Source organism: Grammomys surdaster, unplaced genomic scaffold (assembly GCF_004785775.1).
Source record: "Grammomys surdaster isolate TR1022 unplaced genomic scaffold, NIH_TR_1.0 751, whole genome shotgun sequence".
Lineage (NCBI taxonomy): Eukaryota > Metazoa > Chordata > Mammalia > Rodentia > Muridae > Grammomys > Grammomys surdaster.
Window position 1 is genome coordinate 2,501,952 of NW_021605170.1, and position 20,870 is coordinate 2,522,821.

The window sequence follows — 20,870 nt, forward strand, 5'->3', positions numbered from 1 at the left end:
CATCTGGGCCTTGGAGTCTGAGATCAATTGCCTCAGTAAGATCAGACCTCAGTACGTGGTTGCAACCTCTGATGGAAAAGCCAAGGCCTAACCTGGGAAGGTCTGCAGGGCCAGCACCCAGTTCTGGCGCCAAAGGCCACTGTCTTAAGGACTCTGAAGCTTCAGCCTAGACAGCCCCATTGCCACCCGCGGGGGCGAGCCACGTGGCTATAGAGGGGTTCCCCCGCATCCCTCAGGTCACCAGCGTCTGTCCCCAACAAGTCTTGGCTCACCAACCCCAGTTCCCTGATAGATAAAGGTCTGTTCGCCTCCTAAGAAAGGCGAGAGCTATCTAGATGGTACGTCTTGGTAGCCCGGTCCCTTTTCAGAGACAGCAGGACGATAAGTGACACCATGGTGGTAGGAAACAGTTCAACGTGTTCTGGAAATAACGCGGGACCCCCCCCCACCCCCACCCCGGACCCGGATCAAAGATCTAGATGTCCTTAGTATGAATCACCACGCACCTCCATCTTCCAGATCTGAGAATCACACCGGAGGAAGCAAAATCTCAGGAGGTCATTTGCCTCCGGGATACCTCTCAAAAGGGTCCTCAACAAGAAAAAAAGAAGAAAAGAAAGCGACGTCCATAATTGCCACTCAACCCCATTCTTTCCTGACATCATTCTACACAGCCACGGAAACGATGCCAACCACGCAGAGTCATAAGGTTCTTAAAAATGGTAATTTGGAGTAAAATGTAACTCAAAGAACTTTGAATCATTCATTAGCACCTTATAATTACTCTGCTAATTAGGTTGACACGGCACTTAATCAGGAGTAATATGCCGTCTTGTCACTGGCGCTTCCCATTACTCTGACATTCAACAAGAGACAGGTTGGAGACGTCCTGAAGAAAGAACGCAAGTTGATACCCTCCGACAAGGCGGAGTCTCAGGCGCGCTCCAGGTCCCAGATGGATCCGTGGTGACTGTTTCCTTTCCAAAACCTCGGCCTGCCACAGTGGGGCGGGGATGGAAGCCCTGGAGGGAGGAGTGGGGGACCGCAGGCTGCGAACTAGCCACCCGGTTTCAGAGGCCCACAACAGCCCGACACCGCAGGACACTGCAGCTGCCCGCGCCACTGGAGAACGCCTCGGTCGGTGATTTTCCCGGCTCGGGAGAAAGTGCTTGGCCCGGCATTTCTTCCAGCACAGGCTCTGAATGGAGACAAAGCGGGATTTGGAGCCAAAAGCCCGATCCTCCCCAACCAGATCAAGGATGTAGCCCCGGGCTCAGTGCTTCTCCAGAATCTGCTCGGTACTGGACGGTACTGGAGCGCACCAGCTCCTGGAGAGCGGAGCTCAGAGGCTGCAGGCCCACGCGGAGCTGTGGCTCTGGGTGTCACACACTTCCCTATGGGGTCTCCTAGCACCCCCTTCCCCTGCCCTTCGTGTTTCCGCTCTGCTCAAGAGTGCTTGGGGACCGTGCGAGCGTGGCCGCGCTGCAGGCCACGGGGATCCACGGGATCCACTCGCCCTTCGCGGCCTCTCCACTCACCCTCCAACCCGACTTAGCACGGGCACAGCTAACGCTTGGTACCGCATCCCGGCTTCCTACTCGGGGGCTCCCTTCTCCTGTGCCCTCTCTGGTCTCCCCCATCTCCCTGGCCGGGCTTGTTTTACTGTGGGTACCACTTGGACCCCTGGAGTAGCTCAGGGCTGCAGGCACTCGGAGGTTCGGGTTCTCAAAAGAGCAGCGGGGTTCGGGGCGCGCTGCTGACGGGCTGGCCAGGCGCGCGCCCATTGGCTCACCGCACGCCAGCGTCGCTCGTTGGCGCGCAGCGGCCAATGGGGCGCGGGGGCCCGGGCGGCGGGGGCGCGGGCGGCGAGAGGCGGCGGGGGCCGTGACGTCACGGGAGGGGGTCGGCGCCGCCCGCGAGCCCGTGGATGACAAGCCAACGCGCGGGGCAGAGGCGGGAGTCGCCGGGCGCCGCCTGTCCGCGGTCTCCTGCGCCCGCGCTTGCTCCTTCGCTGCTTCTCCTCCTCCCGGGGCGGCGGCGGCGGCGGTGTTCGCTCCGCAACTTTCCAACAAAGTTCAGAAACTCGGCTCCAGGACGGCCGGGTCACGCACCGCGGTCACCTCGGGGGCCGCCCGGGCTTAGCGGTCGCTGCACCTGCCCCGGCCGCCGCCGCCGCCGCCCGGGACGGGGCAGTGGGCAGACCCAGGCGGCGGCGGTGGCGGTGGAAGTGGCGGCGGCGGGGTCACTCCCGCAGCCATCATCTTAGCCTCAGTGCGGCTCGCCGCGGCCGTCGCCGCCCACGTGCGCGGTGCTCCAGCGGAGGACACCTTCCGGCTTGTGGCATTTGGGGGCTTTGCCCTCTCTTTCTTTTCTATTTACTTTTTGTATAAGGGGGAAAAGTTGAGTCGAAAGTGCCCACCAATTGCCACCTCCCCATTATCCTTCATTCCCTCTCCACTTTTTTTTTTTTCCTAAAGCAGTGTCAACGTTTTTTTTTTAGTGTCTGTTTTGTTTTACGATCGATAGTTTCCCTTGCTTGGTCCCGGCGGCGGCTGATCCGCGGAGTGGCGTGGACCTCATGTAGAAAATGACAGCCATGGAAGGGGCTAGCGGGTCGAGTTTTGGAATAGACACGATTTTGTCCGGTGCCGGTTCCAGCAGCCCCGGCATGATGAACGGGGATTTCCGATCGCTCGGTGAAGCGAGGACCTCGGATTTTAGGAGCCAGGCCACCCCGTCACCCTGTTCGGAGATTGATACCGTGGGAACGGCGCCTTCTTCACCGATCTCGGTCACCCTGGAGCCCCCGGAGCCGCATCTTGTGACAGACGGACCCCAGCATCACCATCACCTCCACCACGGCCAACAACCGCCGCCGCCGTCCGTGGCCCCCGCGCAAAGTTTGCAGCCTTCGCCCCAACAGCAACCGCCGCCGCCGCCGCCGCAGTCTGCAGCCCAGCAGCTCGGCTCGGCCGCCGCGGCCCCCAGGACTTCCACCTCTTCCTTTTTAATTAAGGACATCTTGGGAGACAGCAAACCCCTGGCGGCTTGTGCACCCTACAGCACCAGCGTTTCTTCTCCTCATCACACCCCGAAGCAGGAGAGCAACGCGGCGCACGAGAGCTTCAGGCCAAAGGTGGAACAGGAAGACGGCAAAACCAAGCTGGATAAGAGGGAAGACTCCCAGAGCGACATCAAATGCCACGGTGAGTTGCGCCGGAGCTGCCCGGGTCACTTGAGTGACCGCCGAAGGAGAGGGGCCTAGGCAACGTACCTTAAGTTCTGTGGTTTACATTTCTGTCCCTTCACCATCATCCAGCTCCGTTCTTTGTTTTATATAATTTTAAATGTGCTGGCAGGAGGCAGCAGTTGGAAGAGATACGATGGGAGACACTTTTCGTTGAAAACAGGGGCTGACTTGGGATTTTTTTTTTTCCTTTTAGCTGAGACCTTCAGAATGGAAGTGATGGGTGGAGAGAACCTGATAGCTAGTTGTGGTTGTCTAGGTCTGTGATCACAACTTGATGTTTATTTTTGAATGGAAATATCACCCCACTATTTTCCAATACTACACCTCTTAATATTTTCTAAACGCCATCACAGGAATTGACTAATTTAATGTTGGAAAAAATCCAAACATTATTACAAGAGCAATTTATTTTTACTAGCTCGTGATTGATTCAGAAAGCAAATCACAGTCCGTTTTTAAGAACACCCTTCTCACCAATATCCCTCTTCTTTCCAGTAACAAAATATTTACGAAAACTAAATTTTATGGAATTGAATTTGTTTTTGTAAAGTCAAGATAACAACGGAAATTATATTTTAATACTCTATTTTCTTCTTGGGCAGTTTCAATTTCATAAGTAACTGTTCTGGTCTTTGCATTACAAAAGATTTTAAAACACCAGGGAGGGTTTCCCCTCTCTTAACTGGGATTATTATTATTATTATTAATGCTTAATTCTCTGGTAAAGATTGCTGTCTAGAAGGTAGGATATGGCTCCTTCATTTTGCTGTTTATAGCATTAGCATAATAGTGCCCCAAACAGATGTACAGTCTGGTCTGGCGATTTCTCGTTCACCAACCTCCCCAGTGGGTCAATTAGAGAGATTATTGTTCTTCCTGCAGGGAAGATCAAGGAGTACTGCACAAACCGGTACAAACAGAGAGGGATTGACATATCGATTTCCTAGCATTTCAGGAAAAAAAAAAAAAGTTGACAAATAGAATCCGGAAATTTCTGTGCTGTCACCTGGATGGGTTCAAGTGTGTTTTTGAGCTCAGTTCAGTGTCTGGGTGACACATTCTCTCTGAAGCTTGGGAAGAACCTGATACAGAGGAGGTCTGCAGAAAGCTTGAGCCCAACATTGTCCAAATGCATCCGAAAAGAAACAAAAGGCATCTTAAGTTCCAGCTAGCAGGAAAGATCTTAGAGCAGTGTGACCTCTGTCTATCTTGAAAACAGAGTAGAAAAACTTTGGAGAGTGCCTAATAAAGGACCTCCCTTTGAAAACAAGAAAGAGGGGGCACATAACCTCCTCTCGGACCAAAGAAAACTAGAAACAAGAGACCATATACACGTAAACTCTCCCAGGCCTCTTTGCTATCCAAGGCCGAGCGAAGAGTGTTGGGGGGCTTTGCCAGGTGGGCACTACTCTGTTCTGTGGTTCAGGCTGATTTACAGAGCCCTGTCACTGTTTCTACTCTAGGAACAAAGGAGGAAGGAGACCGGGAGATTACAAGTAGCAGAGAGAGTCCCCCTGTGAGAGCCAAGAAACCTCGAAAGGCCAGGACAGCTTTCTCAGACCACCAGCTCAATCAGCTGGAGCGTAGCTTTGAGCGGCAGAAGTACCTAAGTGTCCAGGACCGCATGGACCTGGCAGCCGCACTCAACCTCACTGACACCCAAGTCAAGACCTGGTACCAGAATCGCAGGTGAGGAGGGCTGGTGGGTCCCTGCCAGCCAGGTCGTGACTGTCTTTGCTCCTGCCCTCTGGAGTCTCGGAAAAAAAAAAAGAAAGAAAGAAAGAAAAGGAAAGGAAGGAAGGAGGGAAGTAAGGAAGGAAGGAAAAGAAAAAAAAAAGGAGACTAGGGACAGAGAGAGTCAGAGAGTCTGTAGTGGGTGCTTTCGGGCAGAGAGGTAAGGCACACATCCAAATGGGAGCGACTTAGGGCGCCGGGAGTTTGAATACTTCTGTGCTCTCAGTGTCTTAGCGTTCGGTTCTTTTCCCTGTGAAACTCGAGGCACCGCAATCTCCTTCATTTTGTCCTCAAACAGAGCCACAATCAGATTGAAACATCTGTGTAGCTGACACCCAGGATGAGTCTGTGTCCACAGAGTACCTTTAGAACCTCCACAGGCTGGTTCCAAATGTCTGCATCTGCATAGGGCAACAAGACTTGGCTGTCGAAGTCTCCACAGAGCTGTCCCATCAGCCTTGGCGTAAATGTTATGCAGTTGGGAAAGCCAAAGTCCAAGCCTTGGTTGCTGTAACATGGAAGATGAGGGAAGGCCATCTGGGTTAGAATTGGACTGGAGGCCGTGGGCTGGAGAATCCTGCAGCTGGTTGAGCATCCATCCTAGAGTGTACATGGGGGAAGTCTGTCCCCTGTCCTGGCTGTTTCTGCAGTCTCATAAAGAGAAAGGGTGGGGAGGGGATACAAACCCTATCCCACATGACTGATTTTAAAAAGACATTAAGAAAGTGTCTGGCCTTACCCTAGTGGCTAGGGACAGACTTGGGCAATAGGAGTTGAGGTTATGTCCTTTTTCCACACCTGGCACTAAACTCTCTGGGCTCAATTCTCTGCCCCCTCTGTCGTTTGTGTCCTAATCGTTCATAAGTGGGGTTGGAAATGCCCGTCCAGTTGTTATCTTACCATAATTTTCTGTCTCATTACATACGGTTTCAGCCACCCTAATTCTGTCGGAGAACATTAGTGTCATCTGTAGCCAATTTAAAACGGGCGACATGTTTATTAATTTGGCTGGAGCTGCTGGGTATGGATGCCCCACCAAGCTTGCCTTCCTTCCTAGAGTATTCCAGTAAAGACCTCTGTCCTAGCTTGGTGCAGTGGAGAGAGAGAAGAGACTCCCAAAAATGGATTTAATTAAGCATTACTTTCTCTTTAAGGAGAAAAGATCTTGAGATCCATTTCCTGCCACCTAGAATGGTTAGGAGATGCCGCTCCCTAGGGAGAGCTCACTCTCAAACGAATTCCATTTTTGAACCTTGGTCGCCCTTCTGCCCTAAGCCTGTAATGCCTGGTCAGACTTAAGGGAGAATTGTCCCAGCAGCCTTCTGAGAGTGCAAACCCGGAATATCAGCTGCCCTTTGTTTCTGGTTTTGGTTTCCTTGGGTGTGGTGGAGGAGGGGCCGAGAGCCACCCTTTTAGATTGCTGGTCAGAGAACATTGGAGGAGAATTGAAGGACCAAAGGAAGACCACTGGTGGAAAGATGGGATCTCATTTGGCCTCCAGGAAAGTTGCAGGACGTAGTTAACTCGTTGGGCAGACTGTAGGGCAGAGGGCCAGAGAAGGCAGCGACGCTTGTATGACTCCATCTGCAAGTGTCTCCACGCAGAAGATGGGAGTTTGAAGAACTGATTTTTGGTTTGAGCCGGCCTGAGAGCGTGGGGGCGGGGAGAGGGACGTGCATCTGGAGTTCCCCAGGCCTTCCTTGAGTAGGGAGGGTAGGAGAAAGCGGGGAGCTGCGGGCACGGTGCCGGGACCATCCTCCGCAACCGCCGCCAGCTCCCGCCCGATTTCTTTCAGAACCAAGTGGAAGCGGCAGACTGCAGTGGGCCTGGAGCTGCTAGCCGAGGCCGGGAACTACTCCGCGCTGCAGAGAATGTTTCCGTCGCCTTATTTCTATCACCCAAGCCTGCTGGGGAGCATGGACAGCACCACGGCAGCGGCGGCGGCCGCGGCCATGTACAGCAGCATGTACCGAACTCCTCCAGCACCTCATCCGCAGCTGCAGCGGCCGCTGGTGCCCCGCGTGCTCATCCACGGCCTGGGGCCTGGGGGACAGCCGGCCCTCAACCCTTTGTCCAACCCCATCCCAGGCACCCCGCATCCCCGGTGAGGAAGGAGGGACAGTGCCGCAACCCTCCAGATTCCCGCCCCGCCCCGGACAGCTGCCCCGCCTCTCCCCCACAGCACCAAACCAACAGGAATAGAGGCAGAGGAGTAAAGGGGGGAGCTCACCGGTGGGCCGGTGTCCCCAAGGACCAGCCAACCCTCTGCTCTCCATCTGCCCCCCCCCCCCCGAGGCAGGGCCGCAGAGCTCCCCAAGTGTGACTGAAGAAAATACTGACCCCATTGAAAGTGCAACCAGTAAGTGAAAACACCCCCACACACGACAAAAACAGAACTCTCGAGTTTTTGTTTTTGTTTTTGTTTTTTTAACAAAATGACTTTAGGGACAAGCAGCAGGGAGGGAGGGGGGAGGGCTAAGAGGGGATGAGAGAAAGGATGGAGAGGCGCCTTCAGGCAGAGAGAATTGTTACTGGACGGAAGCCTGAAGTTCACCCCCAGGCAGAAGGTGGTACCCTGGACATCCGGTCTGCCTCAGAGCAGAGGAAGGTGACGGAGAACTTTGCACTGATTTCTCATGAGCTTTTTTTTTTTCTTTTGGAAAAGTGGCATGCTACATAATATGAAAAAAATGTACATTTGAAAGACTGAGTGATAAGTGATATATCATATTTATTATATGTTGTCCAAAAGAGTCACTTATATACGTCAGTAATAACATGAGTTTTCTTTTCATGTCTTTTTGATTCAGTAAAATAAATGCTTAGACAAAAGTATAGATTTTTTGTGATTGAAAATTACAAAAATAAAGTTTATCTTTTTTTAACAAGCGATGAAACCCCAGGGAGCTGATTTTACTTTAAAAAAAAACACGCACCGATTGTGAAACGCGTGACCTGGGCGCATAAAATATCCTTTCAGTAGTAGTGTACAAAATCTGTCCAGACTTAGGTCTGGTTTGTAGCAGACCGCTTCATTCCAGGTGCCCGCCTCTTCTGAGCCATGTAGACTTCGTGTAGTGTCTGTCTTTTTCGTGTTTAAAGAAGGAACACTTGTTTGTGGACTGTTAGTGCTAGCTAAGTAGGCAGCTGACTTTTCCCTGCTGTTCCTGCTTAGATGTGTAGGTTTTGCCCTGTGTGTGGATTCTTCTGTGTTCAGCTCCTCCCCTTCCAGAGTTCTTCCCGGGGCTGAGAGTGTCCCCGAGCACTGGCCAGAGAAGCCAGCAGGAGCTGGGCGGCAGGCGGACTCTAGGCCGGCCTTGCAGCTGTTCAGCCGCCTGCGGCTGGGCGCCCGCACTGTCGGACAGCCTGCGAGCGGGAGGCTGTGGGCCGAGCAATTAGGGATCCCCGGGGGACGCCGGGTGCCCTGCTAACAAACCCTTGTCGCCGCTTTGATCCTTGCCTTCTTAGTCCCCAATGGCGACCTTCTATCCTCTCCAGCCCCTCACCTAGTCGCTCGCCCTAATGAGTTGTGCTTGGATCTGCGAAGCGGGAACACAACGTCAAACTCTAGTTGAGACAAGCTTGCCAAGCCTTTTATCTGTGCTTCTGGAAAGGCTGGCACCCAAAACGAAAGACCTTGCCCAGCTTGTAGAGAGGAGGCTCTTGTGGGCTTCCTCAGCGTGTGTGCGTGTGTGTGTGTGTGTGTGTGTACACGTACCAGAGCGACGGCTTGATGTTGGGCTGCAGGTGCCCTGGGCCAGGCTGACTACCAAATCCAGCATTAAAGATTGTTTTAAGAAAAACTGTAGGGCTGAGAGACAGGCTGGACAGACAAAGCTATGGAGCTATCCATGTTCTTATTTAGTGTCAGGTCCGTTCCTCAGCAGCGGCAGGTGGGGGCCCATGAGAGCATCCTCCAGTCTCAGCGCTCTGACAAAGAGGCCAGAGAAGCAGCTAATCCACAGCCAGACCTGGCCTCTAACTTAGGCTTGGTGCTTAAACTAAGGGTTAAAAAATGTTTTTTTTTTTTAATGTGATGTGGAAATGTAAACTGAAGAGAGGTGGGATGGAAAATGGAAGGAGAAAGAATGAGAAAGAAATGGCCTCAGGCGCCTGCATCAAACCAAGGCTAATTAAGGAGTGGCTTGCAAATTTCACCCCAGCTCATCAGTTGAATTAAAATGGTCATGGTCTGTTTATGATTCTAACTAGAGTCTGGGCTGGTCCTTCTACATTTTATTTTTATTTTTACTTACTTATTTTTGCCTGCTGAGTGGGATAAACTCAGACAGCTGGGCTTGGTGGGAAAAAGGATGTCACCTTGTTCAGTGGAAAGGTCCAAAGCCTGAGTACTCAACAGACACCCCTATTCTATCTTAGCATTGGTTAGATTTTTTTAAAATCAAGTTTCAATAGTTTGTGATGATTTGCCTAGGCCTATAAAATCATCTAAGGTATGAGGATGCTAAATATCTCCGGTTCACACTGGATCTGGTAAACTCAGTGCCGAAGAGGTTTACCTAGGGAAAGCACAGGTCTCACCTGTGGAAAGAATCCACATAGAGAATTATCCAGTGTCTGGTAGGTCAATGTATGAGCAAACTCCCCATCCTAGGCAAGGCCTTGGCCAGTGGCCCACCAGACCCCTGCTGAGGAGCCAGCCCACTGTAATTTCCCTCTCAGGCTTGAACTTGGACCTTTATGGGTGGTCAGTGCCCAGGCAGCGTTTTCCACTGCTGGTTCTAACTGTTTTGCATACATCAAAATTTCTGCAGGTTCACCTTTCCCTATAAAGTCATGTTTTCTTGCATCTCCTAAACCACGTGGCGGAAAATGTCCATCCTTCTTTTCTCCATTTGTTTTGGTTTCAGCTACTTGCTGTTCAACACAGAGCATTAGATTGAGTGTAACAGGAGGAGTTGTTCTGGGAAGAAAGTTGGGTACTAAGTTCCATTCTCTCCTTTAACGTTGCTGCAAGAGACCTTTACAGATGCCCCAAAACCAAAGTCTGGGAACTACTGCTTAAAAGTCACGTACAAACTTCATTCCTTCACAAGGGGGTCCTTTCGAGCTTTTGTGCTTGTCCTGTTAAATTTGGGATGGGGTGAGGTAAAAAGGGAGGAGCAAGTGCATGTGTCTTTCCACAGGAGACTTAGCTGAGTAAAGATTTTCCCGAGTGGCTGTCATTGGCAGCTAGCTGCATTCCTTGTCGTTCCCCTGTCCAAAGGGCAAACTGTAGCGGGTCTCTGGACTGATTAAAGTCTAGACAAACAGAAAACGGAGACGACATTCTTTGCTCCCCACCGGAACACAGGAAGATGGACTTATTTCAGAGGGATGCTTAAAAACCTCAAAAGGTCCATCCTCAAGGCTTGCTGGCCTGGGGATCCGGTAAACACAGTAGAAGTAATCAGTAATCTACTTGTTAAGGAAGAAGTTAAACTTCCTGGCCAGCAGCCAGTCATTGCAGCCCAACCAAGCTATTTTCAATAAACTGCAAAGTAACACTTGCTGCTTGGCTCCAGCCCCAGAAAATATATTTACCACCCTGTATCAATTTATTTTTGCCTCTCCCACCTTGAAAGGAAAACCCACACAGTGCAAATTAGACAGCCAATTTCCTGTGTTGCTGCAAAAACCAGCTTACCCTTAAACAAAGTCTCTCCCTCCCACCCACCATCTGCTTCTGCCTAGGGAATCCTTCAGGAGAGTTTGCTCAACTCCCACCCCTTAAACAAGGTGGCTTGGAAGTAGTTTGGTTTGTTATATTTTTAACTTTCTAAAAACATTGGGAAAAGCCCTCCCCAGGGCTAGGGAAACTTCAATGCTTGTTAAACCACGAGGTTACAAAGAAAACACTGGAAGAAAAAGCCAGGCAGGGCTTGAAGTCAACAAGCTTGGAAAACAAACTGACTTTTCACCACATACTGACAGGTCAGGAGGAGATAAAACCGGCTTTTCCTGGGCAGCTTTGAGCCCTTGTTGGCCCACCCCATGTCCTGGAGGCTGACCACAGACAGTTGTGGGCACAAGGGCGAGTGGACCCATCTCCAGGGCTGACCCTGCATGAACTTTCTGGGGGCTCCAGTCCTCTCTACCACTTGAGTGTTTTTGTTTTTTTGTTTTTTGTTTTTTTGAGTTGGAGCCCAGTGCCCCAGCACCCCTCCATATCGCCTGTAGAAAACAACTTGCTTCTGTCTGAACAAGAGTAAGTGTGGACGCCCAGACTGGGTAAGGGTGAGTGGGTGGGCTCCAGGGCTGTCTTTCTCAAGGGAGGTGACACTAGCCTTTTGCGTTGGAAAATGAGCCCCACTATCTTAAGGGTGATGGGAAAACTCAGAGGAGACCTTTGCCTTGCTTTCTTCTACCTGGAATGTGAAAGCCTCTGTCATTTTGAGCTTTCCTGGGTGCGCCCACCATTCTGTTTCTTCCTCTTTACCTTTCCTCTCTGTCCCTCCTCCTGGCCATCTCCCAGGTTCTCTTTGCTAGCACCACAGACAGCTCCCAGGTCGCACATTGGAGCTAGGATCCGAAGGCAGGGGATTCCGGGAAGGCCCAGGCTACTAGGAAGGGTGAGGTGGAGTGGAAGAGTGTGCCCACGGGGGTCGGGAGGAGGTCCCGGGGTAATTACAAGCAGCTCTCCTCGGCAGCGCTTTCCTGATTAACTCGAAGTCCGACAGGGTCACATTCCAAACAGTCTATAGATCAATAGAAGTAATTAAAAAATCCCAAAGATCTGGGGGTGAGTAGCGCTCCACACTTAACGGAAGTTCTTAACGGAAGGACCCGGAACTCTGCTGCCCCCGAGCTGTGCACCCCGGCTGCCGCAAGGTCTCCCTTGGAACATGACCCCGCGACTCTTTTGCTTCCGTCGCGCGCGGTCTCGACAGCTGCAAGCCAAGGACAAGCTCTGAGGAGGAGGTCGAGCCACTCTCGGGGTCCGGGATCTGCAGCGCTTCTCCTTCCCCGCGTGCTCACGACTCTTCGCGACCCTCTGATCAGCGACAGAGGGTTGCCCGGATGGGAGGCCCTAAAAGGAAAACAGCATCGCGAAGAACGCGAGGCAGAACCCGGCTTGGCCCTTGGTGCTGTCCGTGGGAGGGCATGGCCCTGCGCCACTCCCGGCCGGCCGCGCAGAATGCACCAGGCGCTGGCGCCTCCAAGTCCCGGTGGTAATTTGGCTCCGGGTCTCAGTGCTTGCTGCCTCAGGGCAGTCTGGCGGCCTGTACGCTCCTGTGCTGGTAGTGACAGAGGTGACAGATGAGTTTTCAGGATGACTGGGAAAGGAACCAATAGATAGACCTGGGTCAAAAATCAAGACATTTTTAAGGAACAGTCCTCGGAATGGCCTCCAGAATAGTGTGTGTTGTGAAGGAATAAAAGCCAGTCTCCATCTTCCGTGAAGATAATAAAATAGGCTTTGCAGCTCTCTGGATCAGAACCCACCTCTGGCTTCATTCTTCCTAAGAGCTCAGAACTGCACGAAAGTTAAAACATTTTTTCAGTTCCTGGAGTCAATTTCTTCAACCTTCTGGCTCCCTTCTTTCTCTTTCTAGCTGGGTTAGAGGGACAGAAAGGTTAATGGAAATTAGGAACTGACAGGGGTTTTAGGAGTGTGAATTATCCACGATTGTGGGTTCAGCCACCATTGGGGATCAGAATTTTTCCCAATGCTTGTAGAAGGTTGGAGGAAGAGGCCTTAATTAGGCCATGTCTACGGGAGAGAGGAGGCATGTTTTCTAGAGAGCAATTAGAATTTATAATACACTCCTAAGCCACAAAACTAGAGTGCCCTTGTGGAAGGCAAACTGTTCTAAACACAGTTGGCTGGGTGTTAGGAAATGGCTTGGAAAGCTGTCCTTCCCACAATACCATGGAGAAGCCAAGCTGTGTGGGACAGAATTCAAATATGAGAGTCTCATGGCAGGCCTCTTTCAGACAGGCCAGGTTTCCTGCTGAGTCAATAGACTTAATGATTTAGTTTTAAATTGAATTGCTAATATGCCCAATTTCATTAAAAATTGTCCTGATTATTACTCAGGAGATGAAAATATTTGATGACCACTAAACCTATCTTCTAGCTTCTTGAACTAACAGTTGCCCTCCTGAAGGCCGGGTATTTGTAGATCTAAGTCGAAAAGTTCGTGTCCCAGTGTCCGCCGTTTCTCATCGAGAGTAGGGGGATTCAGGACCATTTAACATACGACTTTCTTATCTGTTCTATATTCCATAAATAGAATAGTAGAAGCTTGCAATATTGTGTCATTAAATTAAGATTTTAAAAGGGACGTATGTGTCCTCATTGGCCTCGAGTGAAGACACTGAGTCACATATGTAATTAAAGGAGTGTCACATCTTTCCTTGCTATGCAGTAATAGATTGGACCAAAAACTCACAACACAAATTGACGAACCCACGCACTTTTGTCTTTTTTCTTTGCCTTTGAAATTCCTGGCAGTCCACATTTTAGATGTTCCCATGAATCTATAAATTTACGTCAGAGCTAACTACCAAAAGGCAGTTCTTTCCACCTCTGCCTGCTGTGTGGCCTTGTGCTGGTAGCTGTGCTAGTCCCGCCTACCGTAGTCCCGTCCAATCAGAGCACAGCAACCTCAGCGGTTTGTGCCAGTTGTTAGAATCCTTTCTTTTTGCTTCCGTTTGATTGAGTGAGGAAGAGGCTACCCAGACTGCAGGGCTAAGATTGCAGAATCGAGGCCTAAACTTCCCTTTTCTGTTTTCCTCTCTCTTACCCTCTCTTATTTTGTTTAAAATCCTTTGCCCCCTTCAGTGCCCAGAGGATGCCATCACGCAAGTGGGCACGTGCCATCTGCCTTCTCTGGGGTCTCATCATCCCTGTAAAAGGCTCAGTTATTTTCATATGCCCAAAGTACACCCACAAAGACGTTTATTAGGGTAGGATTGGCCTTCCCACCTCGTTTATGAAGCAGTAACAGCCGCTTTCATCCCTGGGATGGGAAGCAGATACGGAGGCCGCTGGAGAGCGGAGGAAAACCTCTGGCCTGTTTACTGAGAAGAGGAATGAAGTTGAGACCCAGAGAGTCTGTTTTGCACTCCATTTTCCTGCTTGATTTTTGTCCTGCTTTTAACTTTGCTATTGTAGATGTGTGGGGTGTTTTAACGAAAGCAAAGGTGACAGGTTAAACATCCATACAGGGGGATGTTAGTGGGGAGGGGGACAAAACTAGCTTGAAAGTTTACTGGTTATTACTAATTAACTTTTGGGTCAAGGTTTTGAAACTTGCAAACTATTCAAAACACAACACCCCTCAAAGGAGCCCTTGGCAAGATGTTTTACAGGCTTCAGGTACCTCAACCCTTAGGATTCACAGTCTTTACTTGATTCTGCTTGGAAATTTGGCAGAAGGATACATCCAACAGATGGTTTGTAAGCAGAACTGATCTTGACCCAAACTCAGAACTGGAAAGAATCTCAAGTTATCTGGTTGAATACCAGCTGGAAGCAGCAGGTCTTTCTACAATGTATTTCCGTAGGAGCTTCCTCTTTTTAATCCTTGTGGCCTTCTCCACCCCAGCCTCCAAAGAAAAACAAGAAAAACTGAAAGAAGAAACTGCAGGACTACAGGTGACCAAGAGACAACTCTATGCAGCCAACATCTACCTGCCACAGAAGAAATGGAAATTTTGTGTAAAAATTTAAAACTAATTTCATATTGTAATGCATGCCCACTGAAGAACTGGGGTGAGACGGAGAGAGGCACTTCCAGCAGTGAGTTCTTATTTCTAGGTTTTGTTTATTGTGCATCATATGCAGTTGTACATATCTAAACTTTTGTTTTTTTTGTATTCAAGTACTTCTTTATAATCTTTAAAACTCTAGGTTTGTATGGTATCTGAGACATAATATTCCCCCTGCCCCCATGAACTGTGTTACTCACTCTTCTTAGCACATGTTAAATAGATGCTCCACCACTAAACTATGCCTCCAGCTTTATATACCTATCTGTCTGTCTGTCTGTCTATCATCTGTCATATATCTATCATCTACCTATCATCCATCTCACTGTCTATTGTTTGTGTGCATGCACACATATGCCACAGTACACATGCACACATGTGCCACAGTACACATGCCCACATGTGCCACAGTATACATGCACACATGTGCCACAGTACACATGCACACATGTGCCACAGTACACATGCACACATGTGTCACAATACACATGGGGAGAGCAGAGATTAATTTGTTGGAACTGGTTGTTCGTCTCTTTCCTCCACAGGTAAGGAACTGAACCCTCTCCCTGCTCCTGATTGATTGATTGCTTTCTTTCTTTCCTTCTCTCTTTCTTTCCTTCCTTCCTTCCTTCCTTCCTTCCTTCCTTCCTTCCTCTTTTGTTTTCTTTTTCCTTTTTGGACAGGGTTTCTCTGTGTAGCACTGGCTGTCCTGGAACTCACTCTGTAGACCAAACTGGCCTCCTCAAACTCAGAAATCCGCCTGTCTCTGCCTCTCAAGTGCCGGGATTAAAGGCATGGGCCACTATTACCGACTGAATTGTTTTCTTAATTTGAGATAAACGGTAGTTTAGTGAGCATAAAACCAAGATTCTGGGTTTTAAATGGTTCTAGGGATTGAACCCAGATCTCATGTATGCTAGGCAGGCACTTGAGTACTGATCCATATCGCTAGTGCCAAGAGCAAGCATTTCAGGATGGGTTTATGTCTCAGCTGATGTGTCAGCTTTTTATTGGTCTTAAATAGGGCAGTGGAAGAGATGAGAAGACAGATGGAAGAGGAGCAGCTTCAGAGAGGAGGAGAAAATGCACTGGAGACAGGTTTCAGGGTGGAATGTGAATTTATCCTGCTTGAGTAAGAAGCCTCCTTGAGTAAGAAGCCTCCGAGTCAGCTGGTGTTGGCTGTGAGGGGCAACAGAACTACTTACCATTTTTATCAAAGGCATTTGAAACCTTCCTAACTCTGGCCTTAAATTTGTCGGCTTTCTCAGGAGAGAAGGGGTCTACAGAGAGGCAAAGGTGGTCAGCTACCTTCTGACAGAAGGAGCACCTCAGCAGTGTGCCTTAGTGTGTGTTTGCATGTGCAGGGTGTGTGTGTGAGCATCTGTGTGTACATGAGTGTGTCTGCTTCATGTGGATGCATGTGTGCTTGTGTGTTAGTGTATGTGAGCATGTGTACTTGTGTATGCGCATGTGTGTTCATGTGTACATGTACATGTACATGTGTGTGTTAGTGTGGATTGCATGCATGTGTGTGCTGCAAGCATGTGTGTGTGTGTGACTGTGTGTGCATTTGTATGATGTGTGTAGGAGCATGTGTGTGCATGAGTGTGTCTGTGTACATACATGTGTGCTTGCGTGTTAGTGTAAGCATGTCATATGTGCACGCACATGCATACATGTGTGTGTTTTCTGAGTTTTCGACGGATAAGTAGAAGCTGTATCTTCTAGGGCTCTTTATCTAACACAATTGATAAGAATTAAATTCAGGTTAAAGAGAAAAAATAAGGAAGCATAACCTACAAAGAAATTTGAGTGCGGGGGTGGGGGATTGAGTTAAAGAATTAAACAGCAATAGTCTAGCCTTTCATTTATGTGACACACATTAGCCGTACCATAGAAGTTCCAGGCGAACTGTCTTGTTCTCTTGTCTCCAGGAGCCCATGTAGGCTACTTTAATTGCCACATTTTCAAGCCGATGTAATGGTGGGGATGTCTTAGTAATTACCTTAATGAGATAACACCTTTCCTTCCCTCAACCTACTCATTATCACGTCTCTTGTTCAAATTTCAACTACAAAGAACTACACTTGTAAAAAAAAAAAAACAGTCTGAGATGTATTGTTCCAGGTCTCATCCCTGTAAAATAATCACATTGCACATATCTTAAAACAGGAAAGAAACAGCACACACTGGCAAATCAAGTACGTTAAAGGAAAGGCCCGAGATAAGTAAACTAAACATCTGGGTGCCCTTTAATTATTCTTGGTTGGATTCTCTGTCTTGACCTATACTGATGCTAAGGTGCCAAAATGATGAATTTTAAGTTGCCGGGCTGTGGAGACGCGCAGCTGCAGCACTGATGGATTTAGGAAGGGATGGTAACAAGGTTAGCTGCATGTGAAGTGTGAATTGAGATTTTTGCAAAGAGACTGTGATTGCAGATGGGCATAATGTTGTACCCTTGCATGAAATCTTGCTGTTATTGTATAGTGGTCAGACAGAGTGTGAAATGACTTATTACTTTTCTTTTATTCTTTAATGAAGTTGGTTAGAGCGGCGGTAACGCTTCTAGTCAATATTAGTAATGCACACACATACAAAAACCTATATGACAGGTGCTGAAATATTAAATATTTATTTAGTTTTGACTCTTTCCCCTAATTTTCATGAATATCCATATGCAAACAGAAGCGCTTCTTCCTCCGTATAGACAAGTTTGTACTGATTCGTGTGTCTGTGCTTACCCTTATTACCCTATATAAATACCGTACGAGGCCCCGATGAGAAGGAAGGCTTTCAGTGGCCAAGAAATTTCAACAGCTCGTCAGATGTTTTTTTTTAAAAAAATGCTACAATGCTCGGGTCTGATTTCTTGGTGGAATTCTGATTTTAAAATCCTGTTGGTTGATTTTGAAATAATTAGTTCCTTGCTGCGGTGACTGGAACAAAATGGTAAAAGCCCAGAAAGAGTCAGCGTCTAGCATCATTGGTGGAATTTGGAAGATGAAGTTGGGATTTTCAGCGTTATGTATGAAGTACGTATCTTTAAATTATCTTTTGATGAACATTTATATTGTACAGTCAAATGCTCTCCCACTGAGCTTTTACCCCAGTGTTTATATTGTGAACCTGTAATGAAAATGTTTCACTGCTTTCCCAAATCAGAAGGACAGGAAGAAACTGGCTTAGGAGATGCTGCTATGATATCGACACAAACCCCAGTCTCCTCCCACTGTCAGGCTTTTGCCTCTAGATGCTTCTTTGGGGGCAGCATGGTTAGTGGCTTTTTATAAAGCTTAGGTTTTGGAGGCTGGGAATTCTATTACATGTAGAATGATTTTATGTGTTGTGCAGGGTTTATAATCACACTCTTCATGTATTGACTTTGTACTCGAGATACGAAGAGTGAACATAGAAAGCCAAAGGAGGCTTTTACATAGTTTTGTTTTTAATTGAAAACTTAACATTTTCTAAGAAAGATGCATGTTTCCATTTTCCACAGTTATAGAGTTACATCTGGATCAAAATTCTTGTATCAGAGTTTGGAATCTCTGTGGAGTCACACAATGTTCTTCAGAACAACACAGGTCAGTCCTTCGAAACATTGGGACCATTGACCTAAAAACGGTGTTCAGTCTTTCCCCAGCACCATATTTACTGGCCTAGCCCCCTACCTTCTTTTGGCCTAGTTTGCTCAATAGAAAGAACTCCACAGCTATGCCATTCCTCGGCAGCCGCAGCTGAGACATGAGTCATTTACACTTATTTAGGTGGAATATGGAAATAAACACATCATCTCTTCCATCTCTTTCTCTCTCTTTTTTTTAACCTGACAGTGTTAGCTTTTACTAGGAGCATTTTGGTGTGACAGGGGCCTAACAGTGGAGTGAATGTTTGAGGGTTTTTTGTTTTTGTTTTTTTAAAGATTTTGCTAGAGACAATTTTATGGGGTACTACGTAAAAAGGACACTTTTGAAAGAATAGAATTTGTAGGATATCTTAACTTTGTGTGTTGTCATACCAGTTTTAGGAAAGATAACTTCTTAAGCTGCTTAAAAACGGTGACTTTGGCCACACCCTATATAGTCTTTAGTGACCTTTCCCGGTTTATCCCACATCCCAGCATTCAGTGCTGTGATTGGTTCCCAGAATACTAAGATTAGCCCATTTATAGCTATATGAAAGAGAGCATGGGAATCTGGTCCTGGCATTGTGTGAAAACTTGATTGAATACTCAGCAGTTCCAGATTTTAAAATCCTGACTTGGTGTCTGTTGTGTTTAACTGCTCCAGCCTCTTAGGAATGGTCTGCACCTCACATGCATCCAAGTTGGAAAGCCGTGGGTACGTCCTCAGCAGGAAAAGTGTTCTGCATTCCATGAGTATGGTATGCACATCACAGACTCTTTTCCAGTTGATGGTTTTATCCTTGAAGACTCCTTCCTATCTCAGTGTAGGATGAGAGAGATCCGTCTTCAGGTTGAAAGTACTTCATGATGTCTGCTTTAACAAGACCAGACATCTTCCTTATGGACTGGCCAAGGAACTATGTAACAAAGACTTGCCATGTAGTCAAAATAAAACATCTTCCTTTCTCTTCCTCTCATGCTGGTTTTTTGTTTTTTGTTTTTGTTTTTTTTGTTTTTATTTTTGTTTCGTTTGTTTGTTTGTTTGTTTGTTTGGTTTTTTTGTTTTTTTGAGACAGGGTTTCTCTGTATAGCCCTGGCTGTCCTGGAACTCACTCTGTAGACCAGGCTAGCCTCGAACTCAGAAATCTGCCTGCCTCTGCCTCCCAAGTGCTGGGATTAAAGGCGTGTGCCACCACTGCCCTGCTCATGCTGGGTTCTAATTCTAGATTTATGTCAAGAGCATTATTCTATACACTCTTTGGGTCGTAGCTAGTGAATTAATACCTAAATGCACCTTTTCTATGTGAAAGCACTTTTTCTGACATTAGTGTATTATATACACAAATGTAAGTTACATGTGCATCTCCTTTTGTCCATAATCTTTAGGTCGGTTACCAGGTTGGTACTCAAAATGTTCATGTGATTGAACATGGAGTCACAGGAGGATGAGAAACAACATATGCTGTTGCTGCTGTTGACAAATTGCTGTAGAGAAATCTATGGAATGAGTGTTTAAGTTTTATAATTTCTAAAATTATAAAGAGTGAGCAAATGTCAGGGACCCAGATTACTTTCCGTTGGAGATGGTATTCTAAATTGTATTGGTAAGTACATTCAGGCAGACCTAGAAAAGAAGCAAGACCATCAGCTTATTACGGATATTTCTAGCAGGCTAATGACAACTGGGGAAAGAAACTGAGTTGGTAATTTAATAGGTATAATTCAAAGAGTAAACAGAAGCCTCAAGATTTCGTGGCCAATGGTACCACTATTGAATAAGCTTGTTCGAAGACACTGCTAATAAAAACAACTTTTAAAATGAAGCTACACTTAGCAACTGCTTTTTGCTTGAGGTATTTGGTGTCAGTGTTCTGTATTGCTTGATGCATTGCTAACTGGAACCTGTAACGTGTGCAGCAGGACAGAGAACGGATGCTTTCCTATGCAGAGCACTCAAACTCAGACTCTCTTTGTGTTTTACAACACCCATGCTTCAAGGTTCTTGGTGAACAGACGCACACCAATGGCAGAGAATCTGCAGTGTCTTGTCAGATATTATTTATCTATGATTATTTTGTTGAAAAGATGTGAGAATATGAAGAATTAGAAAACAGGATGGCGAAAATAAGTTATTAATGAATCGCATTCCAAACACATTATGGGGTCTAAGAATGTAATGACAACACGTTTTCTTTATTCTCTAACAAATTCTGTCTGATGGTTAAAAACCTAATTGGGTATTTTAGCTATTTGCCAAAGGGATCTGGCTGTAATAAGTTGACTTTTCTTCCAAGGGCGTAAAATAATGTGATTTTATCAGATGAATCCAATTTTTTATACTACATAATTTGTGGATATGGGAAGTGTTGAGAATGTTTTGAAAAATCGTCTTAAGATATTTCATAGGGAGACTTCAAGTTTTCTAAGTAATGTAGGCATCAAGATATTTGAGGGGAAAAACTGCAAACCAACAAAGCAGAAACCTTAGAGACATAACAACTCTCTCCAGAGAACCCACATGGTTCATAATTCACAGGGGAA

General features: G+C 47.5%; 1 protein-coding gene across 1 annotated transcript; it reads left to right on the forward strand.

Annotated features, from left to right (window-relative positions):
* Window positions 1-2,517: 2,517 nt before the first annotated feature.
* Window positions 2,518-7,413, forward strand: Barhl2 (BarH like homeobox 2). The gene is made up of 3 exons (XM_028782431.1): window positions 2,518-3,206; window positions 4,714-4,939; window positions 6,780-7,413. Exons 1-3 carry the CDS (start codon window positions 2,588-2,590, stop codon window positions 7,090-7,092), a joined length of 1,158 nt encoding a protein of 385 aa, XP_028638264.1. The 5' UTR covers window positions 2,518-2,587; the 3' UTR covers window positions 7,093-7,413.
* Window positions 7,414-20,870: the final 13,457 nt, after the last annotated feature.

Coding starts and splice junctions, on each gene's coding strand:
- Barhl2 (XM_028782431.1), top strand. CDS start 2,588: ATGACAGCCATGGAAGGGGCTAGCGGGTCGAGTTTTGGAATAGACACG. Junction 3,207..4,713: donor GAGCGACATCAAATGCCACG/GTGAGTTGCGCC, acceptor TTTCTACTCTAG/GAACAAAGGAGGAAGGAGAC. Junction 4,940..6,779: donor ACCTGGTACCAGAATCGCAG/GTGAGGAGGGCT, acceptor GATTTCTTTCAG/AACCAAGTGGAAGCGGCAGA.